This window comes from Theropithecus gelada, chromosome 18 (assembly GCF_003255815.1).
Source record: "Theropithecus gelada isolate Dixy chromosome 18, Tgel_1.0, whole genome shotgun sequence".
NCBI lineage: Eukaryota > Metazoa > Chordata > Mammalia > Primates > Cercopithecidae > Theropithecus > Theropithecus gelada.
Genome location: NC_037686.1, coordinates 38,109,476 through 38,132,603, shown reverse-complemented (window position 1 = coordinate 38,132,603; position 23,128 = coordinate 38,109,476). Strand labels below are relative to the sequence as shown.

The 23,128-nt window shown below is 41.4% G+C and overlaps 1 protein-coding gene across 1 annotated transcript in view; it reads left to right on the top strand.

Annotated features, from left to right (window-relative positions):
* The window catches only part of PSTPIP2 (proline-serine-threonine phosphatase interacting protein 2), a 95,072-nt gene that overhangs the window by 52,520 nt on the left and 19,424 nt on the right, over positions 1 to 23,128 (top strand). The window contains exons 3-6 of the mRNA XM_025365116.1: positions 984 to 1,061; positions 10,496 to 10,530; positions 15,130 to 15,236; positions 20,533 to 20,595. Of these exons, the coding sequence (XP_025220901.1) occupies positions 984 to 1,061; positions 10,496 to 10,530; positions 15,130 to 15,236; positions 20,533 to 20,595 (283 nt within the window). The remainder of the gene's footprint in view (positions 1 to 983; positions 1,062 to 10,495; positions 10,531 to 15,129; positions 15,237 to 20,532; positions 20,596 to 23,128) is intronic.

The window sequence follows — 23,128 nt, the reverse complement described above, 5'->3', positions numbered from 1 at the left end:
TATGGTCTTATTCTTTAAAAATTATTTGTTGCATGCATCTGTTCATCCTTCCTATTTGTATACCTGCAGAAAGAAATCACCGTTACAATCATCATCAAATATTATTACCAATTAGTTTTAGTAATAGAATGATCTCAATTATGTAAATATGAAAGTTACATATATGTGTATATGTGAGATACGGGCATGTCAATGCAGAGAAAAGGGACTAGAAAGCTAACTACCAACCTTGGCAGTGGCTGCCCCTGGGGAGAGCAGTGGAGCTGGAAGAGAGTGGGAAGGTGCTGGCATGTTTTAGACTGTCTACCTTTGTGATGTTGCAGTCTTTTACCGTGAGGATATGTTCGTTTATTGCTTACATATTTTTTTTTAAATCTGAAGAAAAAAGTAGGGTAGATGAGCCTAAATCACTCTGTCCTAACCGTATGGTTTAGATAAGGCTGGGCTGGGACAAGAAATGGAGATGGTGACAAAAAGCATCCGGGAGAGGGGAAGAGGAAGGAGGATGTTTAGTACTGGGACTGACCCTGCAATGCCGAGTAACAATCAGTGTTTTTATAGGGTACGCTGACTACAGAGTTTCTTTCCTGAAATTCCCCTTCCTTTGGTACAGTTTAGTGACGTATTTGAATTGCTTGTGAATGAAGGGCTCTATAGCGTGGTAAAGGGCACTCTCAGAAAAGATGGAGGAGGGTTGAGCATTTCTTATTCCACTTAAACAAATGTTCAGTTTTACTGTAATGTTCACATAATGTTCATGTTAGGGACTTCTAACTGGAGAAGACCACCAGAGAGATGAGGGCCATTGATCTTTTCACAGTTGTTCCCCATCATATAGAGGGAGTCTTGCATTTTAGAGAATGGTGTTGTATCTGAGCTTCTGCGGTCACAAGTGCAGTTTTGCTTTCCAGGGGAGGGTCATTGTGTCTTAACAAAGAGTCAACTCTGAGAAGGACCCATAACCTTCTCTTCTGTTCCCGTAGGGCAGCAGTTGAAGAGAGATATGGCAAAGATCTGCTCAGCCTCTCTAGGAAGAAGCCATGTGGACAGTCTGAAACCAAGTATGTACCAAGTTTTTTTCTGGTTTCCAGGTTGGTTAATAATGCCCGGGAGCCCCTTCGCTTCAGCAGACAGAGTTACCAGGAGGTTGAAAAAAAAATTTTGTTTTTTTGGAGATGGGGTCTCACTATTTTGTCCAGGCTGGACTCAAACTCAAGATCCTCAGTCAGGCACAGTTGCTTATGCCTGTAGCCCCAGCACTCTGGGAGGCCGAGGCGGGTGGATCGCTTGGGCCCAGGAATTCAAGAACAGCCTAGGCAACTTCGCAAAACCCCATCCCTACTAAAAATAGAAAAATTAGCCGGGCGTGGTGGCCCATGCCTGTCATCCTAGCTACTTGGGAGACTGAGGTGGGAGGATGGTTTGAGCTCAGAAGGTAGAGGTTGCAGTGAGCTGAGATCGCGCCACTGCATTACAGCCTGGGTGTCAGAGCAAGACTCTGTCTCAAAAGATTTTTAAAAAAACGATCCTTACCCGCCAGCTGTCCAAGTCCTTGGGACTACAGGCACGTGTCTCTGTACTTGGCCTAAAAAAATTGCAATTTTTTTTTCTTATGTTCAATTGTGAAAAATCAAGACAAGCAGAAAAATGGCTAAAGTGGACTATGAAGCCACAACCTGTTATTAATACCGTCTAAGTTTTTCTTGAAGTCTTTTTATATGTATACTTTTTCAATGATAGAGTTATATTATATATATTTATACTAGAAATTTAATAGAAGGGCTTCTTGTGTGTGTGTATGTATGTGTGTGTACTGTATGTGTGTGTGTTTTAGAAGCAAAAGAAGAAAAGAGGAAGGGCAATGTCCTATTTGTCCCCATTAGGACCTCTGAGGGGACACAGACTTCTGGGCGTCTGTGCAAGTGTTGATAGCAGAGGTGCCCAGAGGGCTGTGTTGATATTATTTTATAATGTCTATCCTAAGTAAAATACCTGTAAAATTATATATAAAATATAAAATTGCACATGTATTTTTTGGTTTGTGATAACTATAGGAGATTTTGCACCATTTAAAAAAAACTTTTTTTTTTTTTTTGAGGTGGAGTTTTGCTCTTGTTGCCTAGGCTGGAGTGCAGTGGTGCGATCTTGGCTCACCACAACCTCCGCCTCCTGGGTTCAAGCAATTCTCCTGCCTCAGACTCCCGAGTAGTTGGGATTATAGGCATGCGCCTCCATGCCTGACTAGTTTTGTGTTTTTAGTAGAGATGGGGTTTCTCCATGTTGGTCAGGCTGGTCTCGAACTCCCAACCTCAGGTGATCCGCCTGCCTTGGCCTCCCAAAGTGCTGGGATTGCAGGCGTGAGCCACCGCGCCTGGCAAAAATACTTTTAAGTTTAGGGGCACATGTGCAGGTTTGTTACATAGGTAAACGTGTTATGGGGGTTTGTTGTACATATTATTTCATCTCCCAGGTATTAAGCCCAGTACGCATTAGTTATTTTTCCTGATCCTCTTCCTCTTCCCACCCTCCACCGTCTGATAGGCACCAGTGTGTGTCGTTCCCTTCCACGTGTCCATGTGGTCTCATCATTTAGCTCCCACTTATAAGTGAGAACATGTGGTATTTGGTTTTCTGTTCTATTTTAGTTTGCTGAGGATAATGGTCTCCAGCTCCATCCATGTCCCTGCAAAGGACGTGATCTCATTCTTTTTTATGGCTTCCTAGTATTCCGTGGTGTATATGTACCACATTTTCTTTATTCAGTCTATCATTGGTGGGCATTTAGGTCAATTTCATGTCTTCCTTGCATCATTTTATAGTTGTCACCACCCATGTGAGATTTCTGTACCATAATTTTTATTTTTCAGTCATTCATTTAATACTTTGAGGATACAGAAATGACCAGGACACGGTGCCTACGTTAGGAATACACTCCCTCTTATACAAGGCTGGTTTCCTTGGTATCCTATGGCAACTCACACTTAGAAGGGTTTCATAATTGGTTTAATGCCCTGCTATCACCATTCTGAAATGTTTAATAATTTATAAACAAGGGGTCTCACATTTTCATTTTGCAGTAGGACTCACAAATTATGTAGCCAGTCCGACTCATTTGAAAAGTTCTAGATTCCTTCCCCAATATGTTGAGGGAGGATTTGGAGAAGGAAGTCAGGCTTTCTCTCTGCAGACCTAACCACATAACATACTTTCCTATATCCTGCTCTGGCTGTGCTATCAACACAGATGCCCAGAGATCTGTGTCCCCTCAGAGGCCCTAATAGGGACAAATAGGACATTGCCCTTGCTCTTGTCTTCTCTTGCTTCTAAAACAAACACACATACAACACAGATACATACACACACACACACACACACACACACACACACACACTCATCCTAGACCACAAAGAAAGGTATTGAACTACTGAGGAGGAAAACATTGGGAGATATTGAAAATATTAATAGTTACATAAACCTAAAAATCTTGATACCCTCAGACATAGGAAATTAGCACAAGGAAGGTTTATTTTTTCATTGGTTAATTATATATTTTTGATGTTTTAAATGAAAATTTAAGAATCAGCCGGGCACGGTGGCTTACACCTGTAATCCCAGCACTTTGGGAGGTCGAGGTGGGTGGATCGTGAGATCGGGAGACGAGACCATCCTGGTTAACATGGTGAAACCCCGTCTCTACTAAAAAATACAAAACAAAATTAGCCGGGCGTGGTGGTGGGTGCCTGTAGTCCCAGCTACTCAGGAGGCTGAGGCAGGAGAATGGCGTGAGTCCCGGAGGCGGAGCTTGCAGTGAGCCGAGATCACGCCACTGCACTCCAGCCTGGGCGACAAAGCAAGACTCCATCTCAAAAGAAAAAAAAAAGAGAGAGAGAGAAAAGAAAATTTAAAAATCACAGAAAAGTTAAAAAATGAGCATAGTAAGTAGCTATATAGCTATATACCTATCACCTAGATTTTGCAGTTACTCATATTTGTCACCAAGATTTTACAATTATTAACAATGTAAATGCTTTAAATTTAAATCTGGAATCAGCTCTTTCTCCAAGAATACTTGGTTCCATTCCTTTTAGTGATTAATTATATTTAGAGATCAAATTTTCAGTTCTTTTTTTTTTTTTTTGAGTCAGAGTCTCGCTCTGTCACCCAGGCTGGAGTGCAATGGTGCTGTCTTGGCTCACTGCAACCTCCACCTCCCGGGTTTAAGCAATTCTGCTGCCCCAGTCTCCCGAATAGCTGGGATTACAAGCACCTGCCACCACGCCCAGCTAATTTTTTGTATTTTTAGTAGAGGCAGGATTTTACCACGTTGGTCAGGTTGGTCTCGAACTCCTGACCTCAAGTGATCTGCCTGCCTTGGCCTCCCAAAGTGCTGTGATTACAGGCATGAGCCACCGTGCCTGGCCCAAATTTTCAGTTTTAATGTTGATCATTGTCACAGAGGCATCATTGTATGTAGGCCCTGGCAGGGAACGGATTTTAAAAGTATGAGTTCATACTGATATTTCCAATTCTAATTTAACTTTATAGGGCTTTACGTAATGTTTAAAATTTTATGTTTGTATTTCTTTCATCTTATATTGAAGACCTGACAATATTAGTATAATTATTTGCTTTATTTTTTTATATATATAAAAATTATTTTAAGATAATACAATATTGCTACTAACAATAAAACTCCTGAATAAAGCTTAACATTTCTTTGCAGTTCTTTTTGATCTTAGACCATGTAGGTCACTTAAACATTTACTTTCTCTGTGTGATTATGTAACCAATTTTACTTATAGTTAAGTTTATTTGTTTCAGTTTATTTTAAATTATAGGGATTGTTTTCTTTTTCCTGTTTGATTTAGTTTTATTTTTTGAATATGTAAAACATTTGCATGTCCAAGGGTCCAAACTACGTCAACTTAGACAAGTTTCACTGTAATTAAAGAATGGTTTAGAACATTTCATGGAAGATAAGTGGGTCAGTTGACCAAAAAAACTTTTTTGTTTCTAATGAAAGCATAAGCTGTTGGCAATATACCCAGAAACTTTTGAGGTGATGTGATGGAAAATGGGCATATTCTCTCTACTACTTCCTGCAGAATATACTTAGCGGAATGAATCTGACCCGAAATGATATTTCTTATATCCTTACATATTTGACATTTGCCTTGTTATTTGGTAAATTCAGAGAGACTGTAACACAGTTCTTTTCTGTTGCTTGATAAAAGCCAGTCAGTTTTCCTTCTAAGAGTATACCTCAGAGAGGAAGTAGTAATAAGATAGGAGAACTGGGATAGTTTCCAAGGCTGAAGTGAAACGCTGTTTAGGTGACTTGTTTTTGTCACCTCATGACATGATCTTTAGGAAGATGTTCTAGATGACAGCAGATGATTTTTTTTTTTTTTTTTTTTTTCTGAGCTGGAGTCTCACTCTGTCACCCAGGCTGGAGTGCAGTGGCATGATCTTAGCTCACTGCAACCTCTGCCTCTGGGGTTCAAGCAGTTCTCTGCCTCAGTCTCCTGAGTAGCTGGGATTACAGGCGCTCACCACCACGCCCAGCTAATTTTTGTATTTTTAGTAGAGACGGGCTTTCACCATCTTAGCCAGGCTGATCTTGAACTCCTGACCTCATGATCCACCCGCCTCAGTCTCCCAAAGTGCTGGGATTACAGGCGTGAGTCATCACGCCCAGCTGGATGATTTTGCTTATCCAGGGACTAGCTAGGATCTTCCACCTCATTGGCTACCCTGAGAGACTCAAGCCTGTGACGGGACCTGTTAGGGCTTAAGGCCAACGTCCTTTTTAAAAGAGTTGTAGAATAGTTTCCTTTTCCACAGTCAGGGAGAACACCGTGGAGAAGAGAGGGTGAATGTTGCTAGGCCACCATTCCCATGGTTCAGATTCCATTCCTGGAATGTCATTTTGTCCTGAATATGAGGAATGACAATGAAGTGATGATGGGAGACAACAAAGCGATGACAAAGGAAATGAAAATGGGGCTGCTCTTTAGGAGCCCTTCAGTCAGTCACTGTGGTGGGAGAAAAGTTTTAAACTTGGGACAGACAATTTTGCTGGAAGGCTGGCCTTTCAACCCTGTGACTCACTATAGGGAAATAATTCCAGTTGTATCTCCTATAATATCCGTCTTTTTTTTTCCATACTTTGAAGACAAATGAGCATCACTGAAGAGTGGGTTTATTAGTTCCAGTTGACCATTGGTGCATTTGTTTGGATATGGACACTTTTATTTTTATTTTTGTTTTTGAACTGGAGTCTCACTCTGTCGCCTAGGCTGGAGTGCAGTGGTATAATCTTGGCTCAGGGCAACCTTTGCTTCCAGGGTTCAAATGATTCTTGTGCTTCAGCTTCCCAAGTAGCTGGGATTACAGGCATGTGCCACCACACCTGGGTAATTTTTGTATTTTTAGTGGAGAAGGGGTTAAACCATGTTGGCCTGGCTGGTCTTGAACTCCTGACCTCAAGTGATCCTCCCGCCTTGGCCTTCCAGCGTGCTGGGATTACAGGGGTGAGCCACTGCACCCGGCCTCAATATGGACACTATTATAATGCATTGTACACCTTGAAAAATTGTATCATAAGATGGGTAAAGTGAATGGAGAATGTGCACTTAGACTGTCCTGCTTAGTGTATTTGTAATAGCTGGTGCAAGTGTTCATGTGAGAAAAGGCAGAGAGAAAGAAGAACTTTTGTTTTGAGATAGAAGGGGGAAAGTGAGGTAGTTGAAAGAAGGGGCCAGTTGGAAAATGCAGGGCCTTTAATTTCTAAAATAATAGAATTTGCCATATGTATGTGTATATATATACACACACACACACACACATATCTAAAATGATGCATGATCTTATGCTGCTATGGTAGGGGACTATGAGTTAACAAAATCCCAACCCTGTTTGGGTGGGTTGAGCGAGCACAGTCCACAGTTCCATGAGATCAGCCTCCGTGAGAGTAGCAGTGAGCAAGAAAATTATCTGGGCCAAGGCACCTCTGAGGGGGTTCACTTAAGGAAGTGTAGGTTGGGGGAGAACTGCAATAATGGGCAAAAGGAAGTTGATTATAAGGGAGAGGATGGGGGAGATTGAGAGAAGGTATGAAAAATGAATCACGGTCTTCCATATCCACAACATGGTAGACTAGATATTGGGAAAGCCCTCCCATCATAAAACACTTAAAATGCTAGTTTAAAATATATTTTAATGACTTAAGATAAATATATGACTATGCTGTCAAGAAAGTAAGGAAAATCCTTCCAGGCCAAAGATGAATCAGAGATGTCTTTCAGTGCTCACTTAGCTCTCTGGATTCAAGCTTTTCTTCATCTCCTAAATCCCAGAGAAAGCCTAGAAACCGGAAGAGAAATAATGTCTTAATGAAAGGCTAAACTAGAGAAAAAAATCTCAATAAAAGATATCAAGTCATGCCTGTAATCCCAGCACTTTGGGAGGCCCAGGAGGGCAGATCACTTGAGGTCAGAAGTTTGATACCAGCCTGGTCAACATGGTAAAACCCTGTCTCTCCTAAAAATACAAAAATTAGCTGGGTGTTCTGGTGGGCATCTGTAATCCCAGCTACTTAGGAGACTGAGGCAGGAGAATTGCTCGAACCCAGGAGGCAGAGGCTGGGTGCCTGTGTGACCGAGTGAGACTCTGTTGCAGAAAAAAAAAAAGATAACAAGGAAAGATACCTCTCTAAGCCTTGATTATGAATGATGGAAGAGGTTGTATCTCCTGAGAATCTGTAATTACAAGCCAGTTATCTTGCAGATTTGGAGCTCCAAATTACCAAATTTCATCAGAGTGGTCTGAAGAATCCTAAGCTAAAAATTTAGTTTACAGTGGTCCTGGGTGTCAACAGAAGCAACAAATAGCAGAATTAGACATGCAAAGATTATAGATACTAGAACTAACAGATCTAAAAAACAAGTATATATAGTATGTTTAAAGAAAATAAAAGAGTGAATTAAGAGCATGAGTAGGGTGACTTTCAGAGGTATCCAAGAAATTTTGAAAGGGATTCAGATAGAACTTATATAAATAAAATAGAAAATACTTAAAATAAAAATTCAGTATATGAGATGCATTAAGTAACACATTAACTATAATTGAAGAGGGAATTCAAAAATTAGAAATGAAAAACTCAGGAGAGACTGAGGACAAGGTTTGGGGAAATGTTGATCAAAGGATACAAAATTTCAATTAGGAGGAATAAGTTCAGGAGATCTATTGTACAACACAATGACTATAATAATAACAATATATTATATTCTTGAAAACCACTAAGAGAGTAGATTTTAAGTGTTCTCACCACAAAAAGTGTAAGTACATGAGGTAATACATATGTAACTTAGCTCTATTGAACCATTCTACAATGTACATATTTTAAAACATCATTTTGTACATGATAAACACATACAATTTTTATTTGTCAAGTAAGTAAATACATTTCAAAAAAGAAAAGAAATTATCTGGAATTAATCACAGAAAAAAATCAGAAGTTAAAAGTAAAGAAAAATTAAGAGACGTGGAGAATAGGATGAGAAGTTCAATGCAAACCTAACTAGAGTTCCAGAAGAGAGAACAGAAACAATGAGAAAAAACTTCTAAAGCAACAGAGCTTAACAATTTTCTATAATTGATAGGAACCATGAATCTTCAGATTCAGGAAGCAAAATAAATCCCAAGAATGATAAATTAAAAGGAAATTCACAAGTACACAAGAACAGTCAAACTGAGTAAGATCCAAGTTAATGAAAAAGTCCTAAAGGCATTCAGAAAGAATGATTACCTACTAAGGAACATTTATTAGAGCAACAGCTGATTTTTCAACAGCAATGATGAAGCGAGAGACTGCAGAATTATGTCTTTAAAGTACTGAGAGGAAATAACTATCAACCTGGAAAAATTATTTTTCTTGGATAAATTATTTTTCAAGAAGGAAGGAAAAATAAAGATGTTATCCAACAAAAAATTAGAGTTAACTATGAGCAGATCTTCAATAAAGGAATTTCTAAAAAATATACTTCAGGAAGAAGGAAAAGAATCTGGGACAAAAGGTCTGGAGTGCAAGAAGGAATAGTGAGCAAAGAATATGGCACATATGGATAAATCTAAACAGTTTATAAGTAAATGGTATTAATGTCAACTTGGGTGATTTAAAAAACAAGATGGAGCCAAAATATTGGACATTAAAAGCTTATAACTTGTTAGGAAGGATAATCAGAGTTAAAACATTCTTAGGTATTTTATTGCTGAGGGTAAGTAAAATATTAACCTTGAGTAAGCAGATTCTTCCCCTGTCAAGCCACCAGATGAGAATGCAGCCTGGCCAATACCTTGATTGCTGCCTGTGATACTCTAAGCACAGGATCCAGCTAAACCATATTCAGACTGGCAATCCACAGAACTGTGAGATAATAAATATGTGTTGTTTTATGCTGCTAAGTTTGTCATGCAGCAATAAAAAAATGGATACAATTTGTTTAATGTCTGTCTCCTCCATTAGACTCTGAGGTCTGGGATGAGGTCTGTCTTGTACAATTGATTTACTAACATCTGACACAATGCCTGGCCCCTGGTTTATGGTCAATAAATATATGATGATTGATTAAATGAATGTAAATTAATGAAAAAGGAGGCAATCAGGACTAGGTTTGAACCCTTCCTTTGTTGCCTTGTATTCATATTTTGAATTGCTGTACTATTTATTTATTTATTGATTGATTGATTTTGAGATGGAGTGTTGCTGTGTTGCCCAGGCTGGAGTGCAGTGGTGCGATCTTGGCTCACTGCAGCCTCCACCTCACGGGTTCAAGTGATTTTCCTGCCTCAGCCTCCTTGTCATACTTTAAAGAATCACTGGTATTCTTATGAGAAAGGGTCATAACTCCTATACTATCATCGGAGACAATGAAACACAAAGAGTTTTGGCATATTGCTCTCCCCAAGTGAACAGCTGAAGAATTTCTTGTGCCTGGGATTGAGGAAACTGGACTTAAGAAGTCTCGGTCTTTTGCTGTCGCTCTAGCTCATGGGCAAAAATTGGTCTGTAGGTCCTAAGTTAAGATATAGGCAGAGAGAAGCATGCAAAGGCATTATAATAAGATTGTGCAGGCCGGGCGCGGTGGCTCAAGCCTGTAATCCCAGCACTTTGGGAGGCCGAGGCGGGTGGATCACGAGGTCAGGAGATCGAGACCATCCTGGCTAACATGGTGAAACCCCGTCTCTACTAAAAATACAAAAAACTAGCCGGGCGTGGTGGCGGGCGCCTGTAGTCCCAGCTACTCGGAGGCTGAGGCAGGAGAATGGCGTGAACCTGGGAGGCGGAGCTTGCAGTGAGCCGAGATCGCGCCACTGCACTCCAGCCTGGGTGACACAGCGCGAGACTCCGTCTCAAAAAAAAAAAAAAAAAAAAAAAAAAAGATTGTGCAGAGAATTTCCAGAACTGAAATTATATATGTACTTGTCTTTTTAGCACCCTGAAGCGGGCCCTTGAAGTCTTCAAACAGCGTAAGTGATTTAAAAAAATATATATATTCACTGCCCTTGACAACCCCTTTTTAAAAAATATATATTCACCGCCCTTGACAAACCCTATGTCTGTTGTCAAAGGTGTGTTCTAATTTGAACAGCAGTTTCATAGTGGCTCAAAAAAAATTAGAGCAACTCCTAAAGTGAGACAAAGCGCTGCAGGCTTGAAATGAACTGGAGAACCTGCACACCTGCACATCTTGATGTGTGTTTGCCTTACTCAGAGCCGTGCTTCTCACACTTGCATTAGCATCAGAATCACCTGGAGGGCTTGTTATTGACACGGATTGCTGAGACCCATCCCCAGGGTTTCTGATTCAGGAAGTCTGGAGTGGGGCCTGGGAGTCTGCGTGTCTCTCGTGTTCCCAAGTGTTGCTGAGGCCACTGGTCCAGGGACCATGCTGGGAGAATGGTTGCCTCAGAGAATTGTCTATACTTCTTGGTTCTAAGACGGAGACACTGTCATCCAAGTGCTCCTCCACACCCACACCTGCCAGACTGTCTAGCAACCTAACCCCTGGTATGTTCTTATGCTCAGTCTGGCTTCCTTCTCCCAGAGCCATCTCTGCAGGGCTTCAGACTTTGGGACTGTGTTGTGCGTGTCTTGCCATTTCTCCCAGATCACCAGACATTTGTATCCGGAATAAAGTGAACTACAGTAAGCATCGAAGGAAGTATTGTCACTATTCCCTCACCTCTTACTCTAATCTGCCTGTGACCCCACCACTCACCTGGCACTGCCCTCTCCAAGGACACCAGCAACCTTTGGGTCACTAAGTTTAGGGGACAATTTTGGGCCTCTTCTAGCTTGACTCTTCAACAGCATTCAGCACTGTTGTGCATTTCTTGCTTCTGGAAACCAGCATCCCTCTGACCCCCTTGGATTTTTCCTGCTTCTCTGGCTACTTCTCTATCCCTTTCTATATTGCAGGTCCTCAGAACTTGGTCCTAGCCCTTCTCTTCTCAGTCTGCCTAGATAAACATCCTCATCCCTGACACCAGCTATCATCTTTTCATAAAGAATGTACAGTTCTATATTTTCAGTCCTGAACTCTCTAAGGACCAGAACTTACTCAGGACCAGACACTGTACTCAGCCATTGAGATCTGTGTTTTTAGAACCACATCCTGTTGTTTCCTTAAGAATTCTTATTTATTTATTGTTTTCTTCCCAGGGTCAGGATGCTATGTCCTAAAAATGATCTCTTTTGGCCCAGTGCGGTGGCTCACACCTGTAATCTTAGCGCTTTGGGAGGCCAAGGCCGGCAGATCACCTGAGGTCAGGAGTTCAAGACTAGCCTGGCCAACATGGCAAAACCCCATCTCTACTAAAAATACAAAAGTTAGCCAGGCATGTTGGCATGTGCCTGTAGTCCCAGCTACTCCAGAGGCTGAGGCACGAGAATCACTTGAACCTGGGAGGCAGAGGTTGTAGTGAGCAGAGATCTTGCCACTGCACCCCAGCATGGGCGACAGAGTGAGACTGTTTAAAAAAAAAAAATCCCTTCTTCAGCCTCTCCTTCAGCGTCTTAAGAGGAGAACCCAGTGGGAAGTTCCCTCATGTTTGGATTTATTTTCTTGTTTGGAATGGGGCATTCTAATTTTATCATACTTCTTGAGAGTGGTAAAGGCTAATTTAGAAAGGAAATAGAAAGTCTTTGGAAACACCAATGTCACAATTGTCAGAGTTCATCTCTGTTGGGGTGAAGTTCTATTTCCCTTCATCTTTTTGAGGCTAAGGAGTCATTTACTTCCTGTGTTGGTCGTCTTTGCTTTTCTTGGTATGAGAAATTTTTATTTATTGGTATGAGTCTGGAGGGGAAATGGAAGACGTAAGTCATAGTGTCCTCAGCATCCTTTCTTAATTTCTCAGTTCTCATTTGCACTTGGTGGCCTTTGGTTATAACTGCAACTTGGAATTCAGTCAACAGATTTTTATTTAGTTCCTATTATTCTAATGTGATGACAAGCAGAAGTTGGGCGATCCAGGGTGAGACCCTGGCACTGTGGTTTTTTTTTTTTTTTTTTTTTGAGACGGAGTCTCGCTCTGTCGCCCAGGCTGGAGTGCAGTGGCCGGATCTCAGCTCACTGCAAGCTCCGCCTTCTGGGTTCACGCCATTCTCCTGTCTCAGCCTCCCAAGTAGCTGGGACTACAGGCGCCCGCCACCTCGCCCGGCTAGTTTTTTGTATTTTTTTAGTAGAGATGGGGTTTCACCCTGTTAGCCAGGATGGTCTCGATCTCCCGACCTCGTGATCCGCCCGTCTCGGCCTCCCAAAGTGCTGGGATTACAGGCTTGAGCCACCGTGCCCGGCCGGCACTGTGGTTTTCAAGGGGTCCTATCCAGTTCTAATATTCTTCAGGCCTGTTACTCAGAACCTGCCTCTAAAGCTTTCTGTTTTCCAGAATACCTGGCCCTTCCAAGCTAAGGATTTTAACACAGCATAGTATGTTTAACGCGTGCCTAAAGTGTTTCTGTAGCTCACTGAGTAGTTCTAGACGTTTGCAAATGTTAGCTCAATATTCATTTTAACGTTTTCATAGAAGGTGTCTTCTTCCCTCTGTAACTTGTCAGTGAATACATTTCTCAAGGTAGAGACAGTATCTTTTCATGTCCCTTATATGCACTGTAAGGCCAAGTATGGTGTGGCCCAAGGTCAAACCTCAGCCTAGGCTGGGTCTCCTAAAATTTTTTTTTGCCTTTCCTTTACTTGTTTTCTTTTTCTGAAAAAAATAAGTTTTATTTTCTTATTAAAATAATATATATATTTATCTTAAAAATTCAAACGAGACAACTAGCTGCAAAGAAGATAGTAAGCACTGGAATTTTCACTTCTCAGTGATTGTCTCCAGACAGTTTAATGCAATTAAATACATATATGTATAGTATATATGTATTTATTCATATACATAAATAGTATTATACCATGGCAGTGATCCGCAATTTCTGGGATGGGGCCAGATATGTTTTTATATTGTTTTTAAAATGAAAACGATCATTTTAAAATCATGCTAGTAGTTTGGTGTATATCTTTCCAGACCTTTCTCTGTGCATTTACAACTCTCTCTCTTTTTTTTTTTGGGATGGAGTCTCGCTCTGTCACCAGGCTGGAGTGCAGTGGCGCGATCTCATCTCACTGCAACCTCTGCCTTCCGGGTTCATGCCATTCTCCTGCATCAGCCTCCTGAGTACCTGGGACTACAGGCGCCCATCACCATGCCTGGCTGATTTTTTGTATTTTTAGTAGAGACGGGGTTTCACCATGTTGGCCAGGATGGTCTCAATCATTTGACCTCGTGATCTGCCCACATTGGCCTCCCAAAAGTGCTGGGATTACAGGTGTGAGCCACCGTGCCCGGCCAACTCTCTCTCCTTTAATTGTAGATGCACATATATATATAGACATGAATGAGTTTTTATGCTGTTATACTATACATATCTCTCTATAGTTTGCTTTTTTACTTAACAATATATCGTAGACAACTTTTCATTTCAATTCATATAGATCTGCCTCATTCTTTTACATTTAAAAAATTTTGTTTCTAAAAAATGCCAAATTTCCTCCAGAAAGGTTGCGCTGTTTTTTTTTTTTTTCCAACAATGATGTTTTGTTCCATGCTTGCCAATATCAAGAATTTTTGTGCTTTAAAAATGTTGCCCAATTGAAAGGTTTGCATTTTAAAGTTCTGCATTTTTTTTTTTCAATAGTTTTAAGGTTGGGTATATTTCCAAATGTTTATTGGCCATTTAGCCACTCTTTTTTGAATTTCATGTTCTTTAACTGGTTTTTAAATACTGGAATATGTATTTTTCTTTTGATTTGTGGAAGCTCTTTGGATATAACTATTTGCTCTTTGTTATGAAAATTGCAAATATGTTTCCAGTTTGTCATATATCTTTTAACCTTCTTCAAGGTTGTTTTGATACCCACAAGTTTAAATTTTTTTCTTCGATCAATCTGACCATCTTTCAGTCTTTCTAGCTTTATCGTCAGTCTTTTTAGCTTTAATGCCATGCTTTGATTTGTTTTCTTAGAACAAGAATTTATTCTTTTCTATTACAAAGGCAGGCCATGCTCCTTGAAAAGATCTTAAAAAATAAGGGGAAAAATCACAAATAATCTTTCTACCCAGAGATAACTATTGGTAACCAACATTTTGGCATATGACCTTTCTTATAAATGTTCAGGCTTATGAGACATTAGAGATAGAAGGAACCTTAGAGGTCATCTACAGAGAATGAAGAATCAGGTTTGAAATTGTGGTGGCGTTGGTAATGTCTCCTAGGATGTAACCTTCATGAAATGGGATTTTGGCTGCTTTTCTCCCTAGTCCTGGGCACCCTAGGTTAGTAACAGTTAGCGGTAGGAGGCAAAGCCAAAGATTTTCTAGCTCTGACCTTGGTGGCCAGGGCAATGCTGGACGTATGGAGAGGTTCAATAAATGTTGGTGACCAAATGAAGTGATGTTGATTTTACCACTTACTCCAGTATTTTGTATATACATATTTATTTTGTATGATTTTATGTATTTTAATTCAGACATATGTAGACCTTGACTTTTTAAAATTCTTTTTTGCAGAAGTAGACAGTGTGGCACAATGTCACATTCAGCTTGCACAGAGTTTAAGAGAAGAGGCCAGGAAGATGGAAGAATTCAGGGAAAAGCAAAAACTACAACGGAAAAAGGTTGGATTTGCATATGTGTTAAGGTGTTTCCTTTGCTCCTGTAGAAAACTACAGGCTTGTTCGTTATACTCCTCAGCTCAGCTCCTACCATCATGCAATCATGACCTGAGACGTTACTTATTGGAGTCCCCACGTGGGGACTCAATCCAGATGGGTATATGCATTTCTATACCCCAGGCCAGTTGTCCTTTTTTAAAGTTCATGTAGGATTCAGGGGTCCAGCTTGCATTCCTCTTCTTTTCAGGTCTACTGCCACTATTCAGACTATGAATGGAAAGGGGAAACCCTCTGACTTCAGTAGAATCTAGCACATCCCAGCTGGAGGGCTCCCAAACCACACTCCTCATCCTGGACAAGGCAATAGGGGAAGGGAGAAGTAGTGGAAGAGTCCCGCTCCCCCTGAAGACCATAATGTAGTCCAACTACTCTACTGTACAAATGGGAAAACGGAAGGCCTGGGAACTCCAAGTCCTTTTGTCTTCAAAGCAGCTTTACATAGGCTCTTTTTCATTCATGAGATTTACTCTAACCAACTACATGGAAGAAGACAAGGGTGAACAAGAGTTAACAAAACTGACAAATGTTTGGGATCAAGAAAAGAAGTCCAGGTTTATATCAAAGTGTTAGTTAGACTAGACCAGCCACAACTCTATTCTTTTCTATTTTGTTCCTGAAAAACTGGATATTCAGGCTGATCCTGCAGCCATGTAGGGTCCTTATAGAATTTTTTTCTGTGTCTAGTTTTCAAGACTGGAACCTGGGCCTCACATGGGAGACAAGCTCTCCTCTATCTGGCACCCAAAAATGTCTACCCAGGTCTCCCGGCACAGCTCTGCGTGACTTTTGGTGACCTCTTTCACCCTTTCTGGGAGTCCCTTTGAAAACCTTTTCTTATCCTGGGCCTAAGCTTGCTGTCTACAATGAGCATATCCGATAAATAGCCAGCTGTTAAGGCTGATTCTACCCTGACCTCAGTCTCAGCAACTTTGCCTGCGGCTCTAAGTTGGAGTCTAGGTCTAGCTTCCCTGGCGGCCACTGGCCTCTATTATGCGAGGCAGCATTCTGAGAACCTGCCTGCCTTACCCCTATTGCTGTTTCACCAACTGCCTTTAGCACACTACTGCCTCTTCCATCTCACACCTGTACTTGTGCTGTGCCTTTTACCAGGAAGGGAGGGTAGAAATGAACATGGGAACACTCTGTCAGGTGCTTTGACATATTCTCTCAAGCTTGATGTATCAGGTTTGAGGAGTGCCTCTGAAAAAAAGGCTCTGAAGCCTTTTTCAGAGCAGAACTAGCATGTGTATTAAACCCATTGGATGGTCAGACCCTTTTGGCTGACATAGCCAGGACTGCTCACCCCTCTAGGGGAATTACAATTTTTCAGAATCAAAAATGCCTTAGACAACCAGAATCTGTGCACGCTTGATTTGCCCTCAGAGGAGAGGAGAATCATTTCCTTGCATGTTTTCAGTGCCCTTGGTAGCCCTAGTCCTTTCAGGGAGAGTTTTGTTAATTTTGCAAGGTTTCTGAAACTTCCTCATCCTAATAAGCTACACAGACCAAATTATTTTAAGCTAGACATGAACTCTGCTGTGAACTATGTTAAGCAATTGTGTAAGTCACCTGTGCTCAGTCCCCTGCCACCCTCTAAGTTCCCTTTATTCTGTGTGCTCTCTACAGTGGGAAAATGCCTTCAAAGCTAGCTTTCTTTGAGAAGTCCAAATTTTATTAATAAAATTGTAATTACTTCTGTCAAAATGAACTCTGGGTTTTACCACTTCCGTATTTAGCTAGTTTTTTTTTTTTTTTTTTTTTTTTTAACATAAAACTTTGGGAGAAAATGTGCCAACGCTAACTTCTCATTTTTCACTGGTCGGACGCACGCTTTGGTCTTTCACTTCTTGGAAATTAAGCCATTTCCACTTAAGGAAAGCCATCAGTTGGTTTCTTTCAGTAAATGAGGGCACAGGAGGTGCAGGTCCTGGAAGGGCTGGCCAGAAGTTCGTGGTGTGCTCCCTCGCAGCTAATGTTTTATGAAGGTGGTGACCAAGACGTACACGGTCATCCTTCTCTCACTAAGCATGAGAGCAGGGCCAGACAGGTGGATGTGACCCAGGAATCATGGTAAAGCCTGATATGCCTTACATGATGCAGGGAAGGAGGAAGACGCCATCTGAACACACAGTGGGAACACGTAATGTCATCTGGAGGCTTGGGAAGGCCTCCTGGAAGAAGGACATTGATGCTAAAACCACTGGGGTGAAAGGCTGTACAGAGGAGTGAGACACTCACCCCAGGGGGTTGGCAGGGTAGGAGCCATTCTCAGCGGTCTTGACACTTGAGGGTCATGAGGTTTCTCCCCCAGTCCATAACTGTCTGTAGCATGACAATGACAACACATGATCAGACACTCTGTCCTCTGGTGCCCACATGGTTTTATCCCCTCAGTTGAAATTGGGATGGTCATGGGAGAGTTTCGTGCTGCCTGTGTGGAGAGCCATCTCCAAAGAAAGGAACCTCTGTGGTTACAGAGACGATGCTTCCAGTTTCTAGAATACAGCTTAAGGCTGAGCACGGTGGCTCATGACTGTAATCCCAGCACTTTGCCAAGGTGGGCGGATCACTTGAGGTCAGAAGTTTGAAACCAGCCTGGCCAACATGGCAAAACCCCGTGTCTACTAAAAATACGAAAATTAGCCAGGTGTGGTGGCTCATGCCTGTAATCCCAGCTACTCGGGAAGCTGAGGCAGGAGAATCGCTTGAAACTGGGGTGGGGGGTGAGCAGAGATCATGCCACTGCACTCCAGCCTGGGCAACAGAGTGACACTCTGTCTCAAAAAAACAAAAAATAAAAATGAAAAATAGAATACAGCTTGAGTGTGAGTAGAGAGAAAAATGGGCCATGAAGCAGCTATTCCAATAGTTGCTCTCAGGGTTATAGGGCCACTTGCAAATCTCTTCTTCCTTTCCCCGCTCTTGCTTTTCCCCATCCTATGACAGAGTTTGTTGTGTTTTTGCATTCCTTTGTGTTGTCAGTAATAAAACCCAATCATATTTCCACTGGATTTGGTCTGAGCAGAAAGTCTGAGTCTCAGAAGAGACACTGAGGAGCTCTGAAAGGGCACCTTTGTCTTACTGGGGTCACCACAAATAAGTCACCCTATAAGTGAATATGGACGTAAGGACACGTAAATCCAGGTAGTGTAGCAGACAGAGCTGGACCTGATGTCTCTGACACTAACTCACGAGTGACCTTGAGCAAAGCATCTCACCTCTTGGGCTCCAGGGCCCACGCCTGTTAGGTTAGGGAGGTGGAGGCATGCTTTCTAGATTCCTGCCAAGTTTCAGAGGCCAGGAATCCATGACGGCAGAGAGAGGAGTGATAGGAGGTGAACAGACTTGGCTGCTGGTGGAATGTTGCAGCCACCTGAGAGGTGTTTGAAGCAAGTGTTATGTAGAACTTACAGGTAAGGTGGCCTAGGTGGGGCCACAAAATATAATACAGTAGCAGCTCCCAACTGTAACAGTGGCCATATGTGTATTTAGACTAGAAAAGACCTTGGAACAGACCAGCGTTACTAACTGATCTGCTCTGTGTAGCCTGGGAAAATCGGTAAAGATTATGAAATAAATAAACCCAGCTTCTCCTCCTGGCAGAGGGACACAGTCATGCATGTGGACTGCAGGTTCCTGACCGCAGTGGCAGGGATCTGCCATGTGACTTTTCATGCCGGGCTCCTCTTGGAACCTTGTCTATTCTCTCTGTCTCTGCTGTCTTCGCCATTCGCAGGCGAATGGCCAGCACCTGGCAGCTGACTTTCACGTGGGCTGGAAGATGACTGCTGGATTCTCTGAGGGCTCATCTGAAGCTCCTCCAAGGGAATTTCATGTACTCCACAAAGCTCATATTTGAAGTGAGACCATTCCCAATATTCCATTCAGATATCTTCAAAATTCTTAAACGATGTTTCTGTGTTATAGTAGCAGACAAAAACTTAAGTTTTGTGTGTCTGAAAGGAACTACATTTGGATTGTATTTTCAATATTATTTTGGCACAGTGTTAGTGTCATTGCTCATTTTGAATTATTGTGTCTTTTCGTTGTTTACAGCTTGGTTTTACAGAGCTATCATAAGGATAATGATAGTCTAGGGTAACAGTGAGAAACAAGGGTACTGGGGTCAGGGCTCCTGGGTTCAAATTTCAATTCTGTTACTTGCTGACTGTGTTACTTTGGGGTATGTTAATTAACTTCAGTACCATCAGGAAAATGGGAGAGAGAGTACTCACATAGCTGTGATGCATGAAAACTGCTTAGCATGTAAGTGCTTGATAAATGGAAGCTACTACGATTATGTCTGGGAGGTACATCTTTATTATTAACACCATTATTTTTGATAACAAGTATTAACAGCACAGCCACAATAAAAGATTTACTCCCAGCAAGGCATTTACCTCACTTGGATGGGGTATAAAAAGTAGCAGGGGTGGGTGCGGTGGCTCACGCCTGTAATCCCAGCACTTCGGGAGGCCGAGCCGGGTGGATCACTTGAGGTCAGGAATTCGAGACCAGCCTGGCCAACATGGTGAAATCCCATCTCTACTAAAAGTACAAAAATTAGCCGGGTGTGGTGGTGCAGGCCTGTAATCTGAGCTACTCTGGAGGCTGAGGCAGGAGAATTGCTTGAACCCAGGAGGCAGAGGTTGCAGTCAGATGAAATCATGCCACTGCACTCCAGCCTGGGTGACAGAGCAAGACTCTGTCTTAAAAAATAAAAAAATAAAAGAGTAACAGAACAGTTTCTTTTAGTTGTCTGACAAACTCTTTTTTCCTTCATACTGACCAGGCGCCCTGATGGTCATGGATGTGTCACTGATGGGCTGCAGAAGTGATACAAGTACCGAATTTAACTGTGCTGATGTATACTTAAAGAATAAAGACCTCCTTTAAAACATAAATGGCACTTTAAGAAAAGTTTTAAAATTCCTTTTTGAAACCAAAGTTCCTTGATTCCAGATTTTACCCAAGAGACTGCTCTGAATTGATCAGTGACTCTCCACGGTGTCTGAGAGTTCAGGCTTTGGTGTTTGCCTGTACAAGTTCAAAGATGGGCCCCATTATTAGCTAGGAATAAGACCTTGGGCAAAATGTTTGGTCTCTCTTTTCTGAAGATTGTGAAATGTGGGTAATCATTTTGAACACTTAACCCTCCAGATAAACTGCTATTGATAATGATTTCTGTTTTTATTAATGATTTCTGTTTTTATTAATAGTGCTTATGATCTCTTTACAGACAGAGCTTGTAATGGATGCCATCCATAAACAAAAGAGCTTACAATTCAAGAAAACCATGGATGTGAGTCACATTTTATTGTCTTTTTTGGGATAATGGTGACATTTTCTGAAATCCTGTGCTGTGTATGAACATATTCCTACTCAAATAATGTTTCAAAAATGTTATTATTTATTAGCGCAGTGTTTTAGGGAAAACAACCTTAAATGCTTTGGGTTTTCTTTTTTGTTGTTGTTGTACATATTATTACGTTACCCATAGATTAAGCTCAGTACCCAATAGTTATCTTTTCTGCTCCTCTCCCTCCTCTCACCCTCCCTCTCAAATAGACCCCAGTGTCTGTTATTTCCTTCTTTATATTCAAAGTTCTTATCATTTAGCTCCCACTTATAAGTGAGAACATGTGGTATTTGGTTTTCTGTTCCTGCATTAGTTTGCTAAGGACGATAGCATCTGGTTCTATCCATGTTTCCTCAAAAGACATGATTTCATTCTTTTTTATGGTTGCATAGTATTACATGGTGTGTATGTACCACATATTCTTTATCCAGTCTGTCATTGATGGGCATTTAGGTTGATTCCGTGTCTTTGCTATTATGAGTCTTGCTGCAGTGAACATTCACGTGCGTGTGTCTTTAGGGTAGAATGCTTTCTATTCCTCTGGGTATATACCGAGTAATGGGATTGCTGGGTCAAATGGTAGTTCTGCTTTTAGTTCTTTGAGGAATCTCCATACTGCTTTCCACAATGGTTGAACTAATTTATACTCCCACCAACAGTGTATATGTTTTTGTTTTTTTAAGGCCTTGGAAAGATTGAAAGTGACACTGATAGTGGAAATGCAACGGGGTTATCTTTCTGGTAACCCGAGAAAATATAGCAAGTCAGTTCAAATATTTTAGGCAAATATATAAAAACATATATAGTGTACAATACCTTTATCTTGTTGAATTTGCAATTTTACCCTGTTACTATTTTGAATCTTGATTGGTTACCTATTTTATTGAGTGATCCCTTTCTGTTTTAAGGTATCTGAAAATTATAAAAACCTTTCCTTGAAGTAATTTGTTTAAAAACTGCTTGTAAGATAGAGATTGGACAAGTTGCTAGAAATCTGTCTCTAGCTTTTATGAATCTATTGACTCTGGATACAACAAACTCTGTTATTAGAACATGTATGACTCCATCTTGATACAGAAGTATCATCATGATACTCTATGAGTAGGACATAACAGGGAAGTGTTACCAGGTTGATAACATATGCAATCTGTTTTGCTGCATTCTTTTTCTCTTTGATGCAGAAATCCCTCAAAAACAATTGATAAATAGGGAATGATGTCAGTGTAATACAGAAATAGTGTTGGTTGATAGATGATTTTTCCCAGACCTTTATATTTTAAGCAATCTGGGGCAAGCTTTTTTATAATTAAAAAGAAAGGCTTATCCAAATATAACTTTCTGGTTAGGTACAGTGGCTCACGCCTGTAATCCCAGCACTTTGGGAGGCCGAGGTAGGTGGATCACCTGAGGTCAGGAGTTCAAGACCAGCCTGGCCAACATGGCAAAACCCCAACTCTACTAAAAATACCAAAAAAAAAAAAAAAAAAAAAAATTAACCAGGCGTGGTGGTGTGTGCCTGTAATCCCAGCTACTTGGGAGGTTGAGGCAGGAGAATTGCTTGAACCCAGGAGGCGGAGGTTGTGGTGAGCCAAGATCACACCATTGCACACTCCAGCCTGGGCAATAAGAGTGAAACTCTGTTTCAAAAAACAAAACAAAACAAAACAAAAACAGCTCTGAAAGGTGGAGAGAAGAAGGCACACTGGCTAGTGACCTTGGACTCAAATAGCAACCTGACAAAGAGTTCCCTGGGCTTTCTTTTTGCCTCATTTGTCGCAGGCTGAGTGCCAAAGAAGCAGGCATCCCAGAAATGCCAACGATCATACACAAAATAATAATAATAATAATAATAATAATTATTATTATTATTTTTTAAAAGCTCCAAGAAAAGCCTGTTCTCTCCAGCCAAAAGACCAGAAAAGGGGCAGCCTAGCAGGACAGAAACTTTAGAAAATAACCATTGTACTGCAGCCAAACACCACATAAAAAAAACGGGGGCCCCACCTCCACACATCAGCAAAGGCCAAGTGGAGAGTCTAAACTTCCACCACACCAGGCTGTAGAGAGCACCCAACTCCCCTGCCAAGGTGGCATCAGAGAACAAATAGGGAACCAGGACTTTCACTCCCACCAGGAGGTAACAGAGCCTCCTCTACACAGTGTCAGTGGGAACCATGTGGGGAACCCTGATTCCACCTGCACCAGGAAATAATGACGTACACCCTCTCCCTGCTGGGATGTTGTCCAAGGAGGTCTAATGGAGAGTGAGAACTTTAACCACTTTCCAGCAGTAACTAGGTCACACACACTCTGTGGTGTCAGTGGAGACCAAGGAGGGGAAACCTGGACTTTCACACTCACATGGCAGTAATGAGATGATGTCTCACCTTCCCCTGCTGGAGTGGTGTGCAGAGGAAGCTAGCTAAAACAGAAGCCTTAAATAAAACCCACAGTGTTGTAACGTAATACCAAAAAT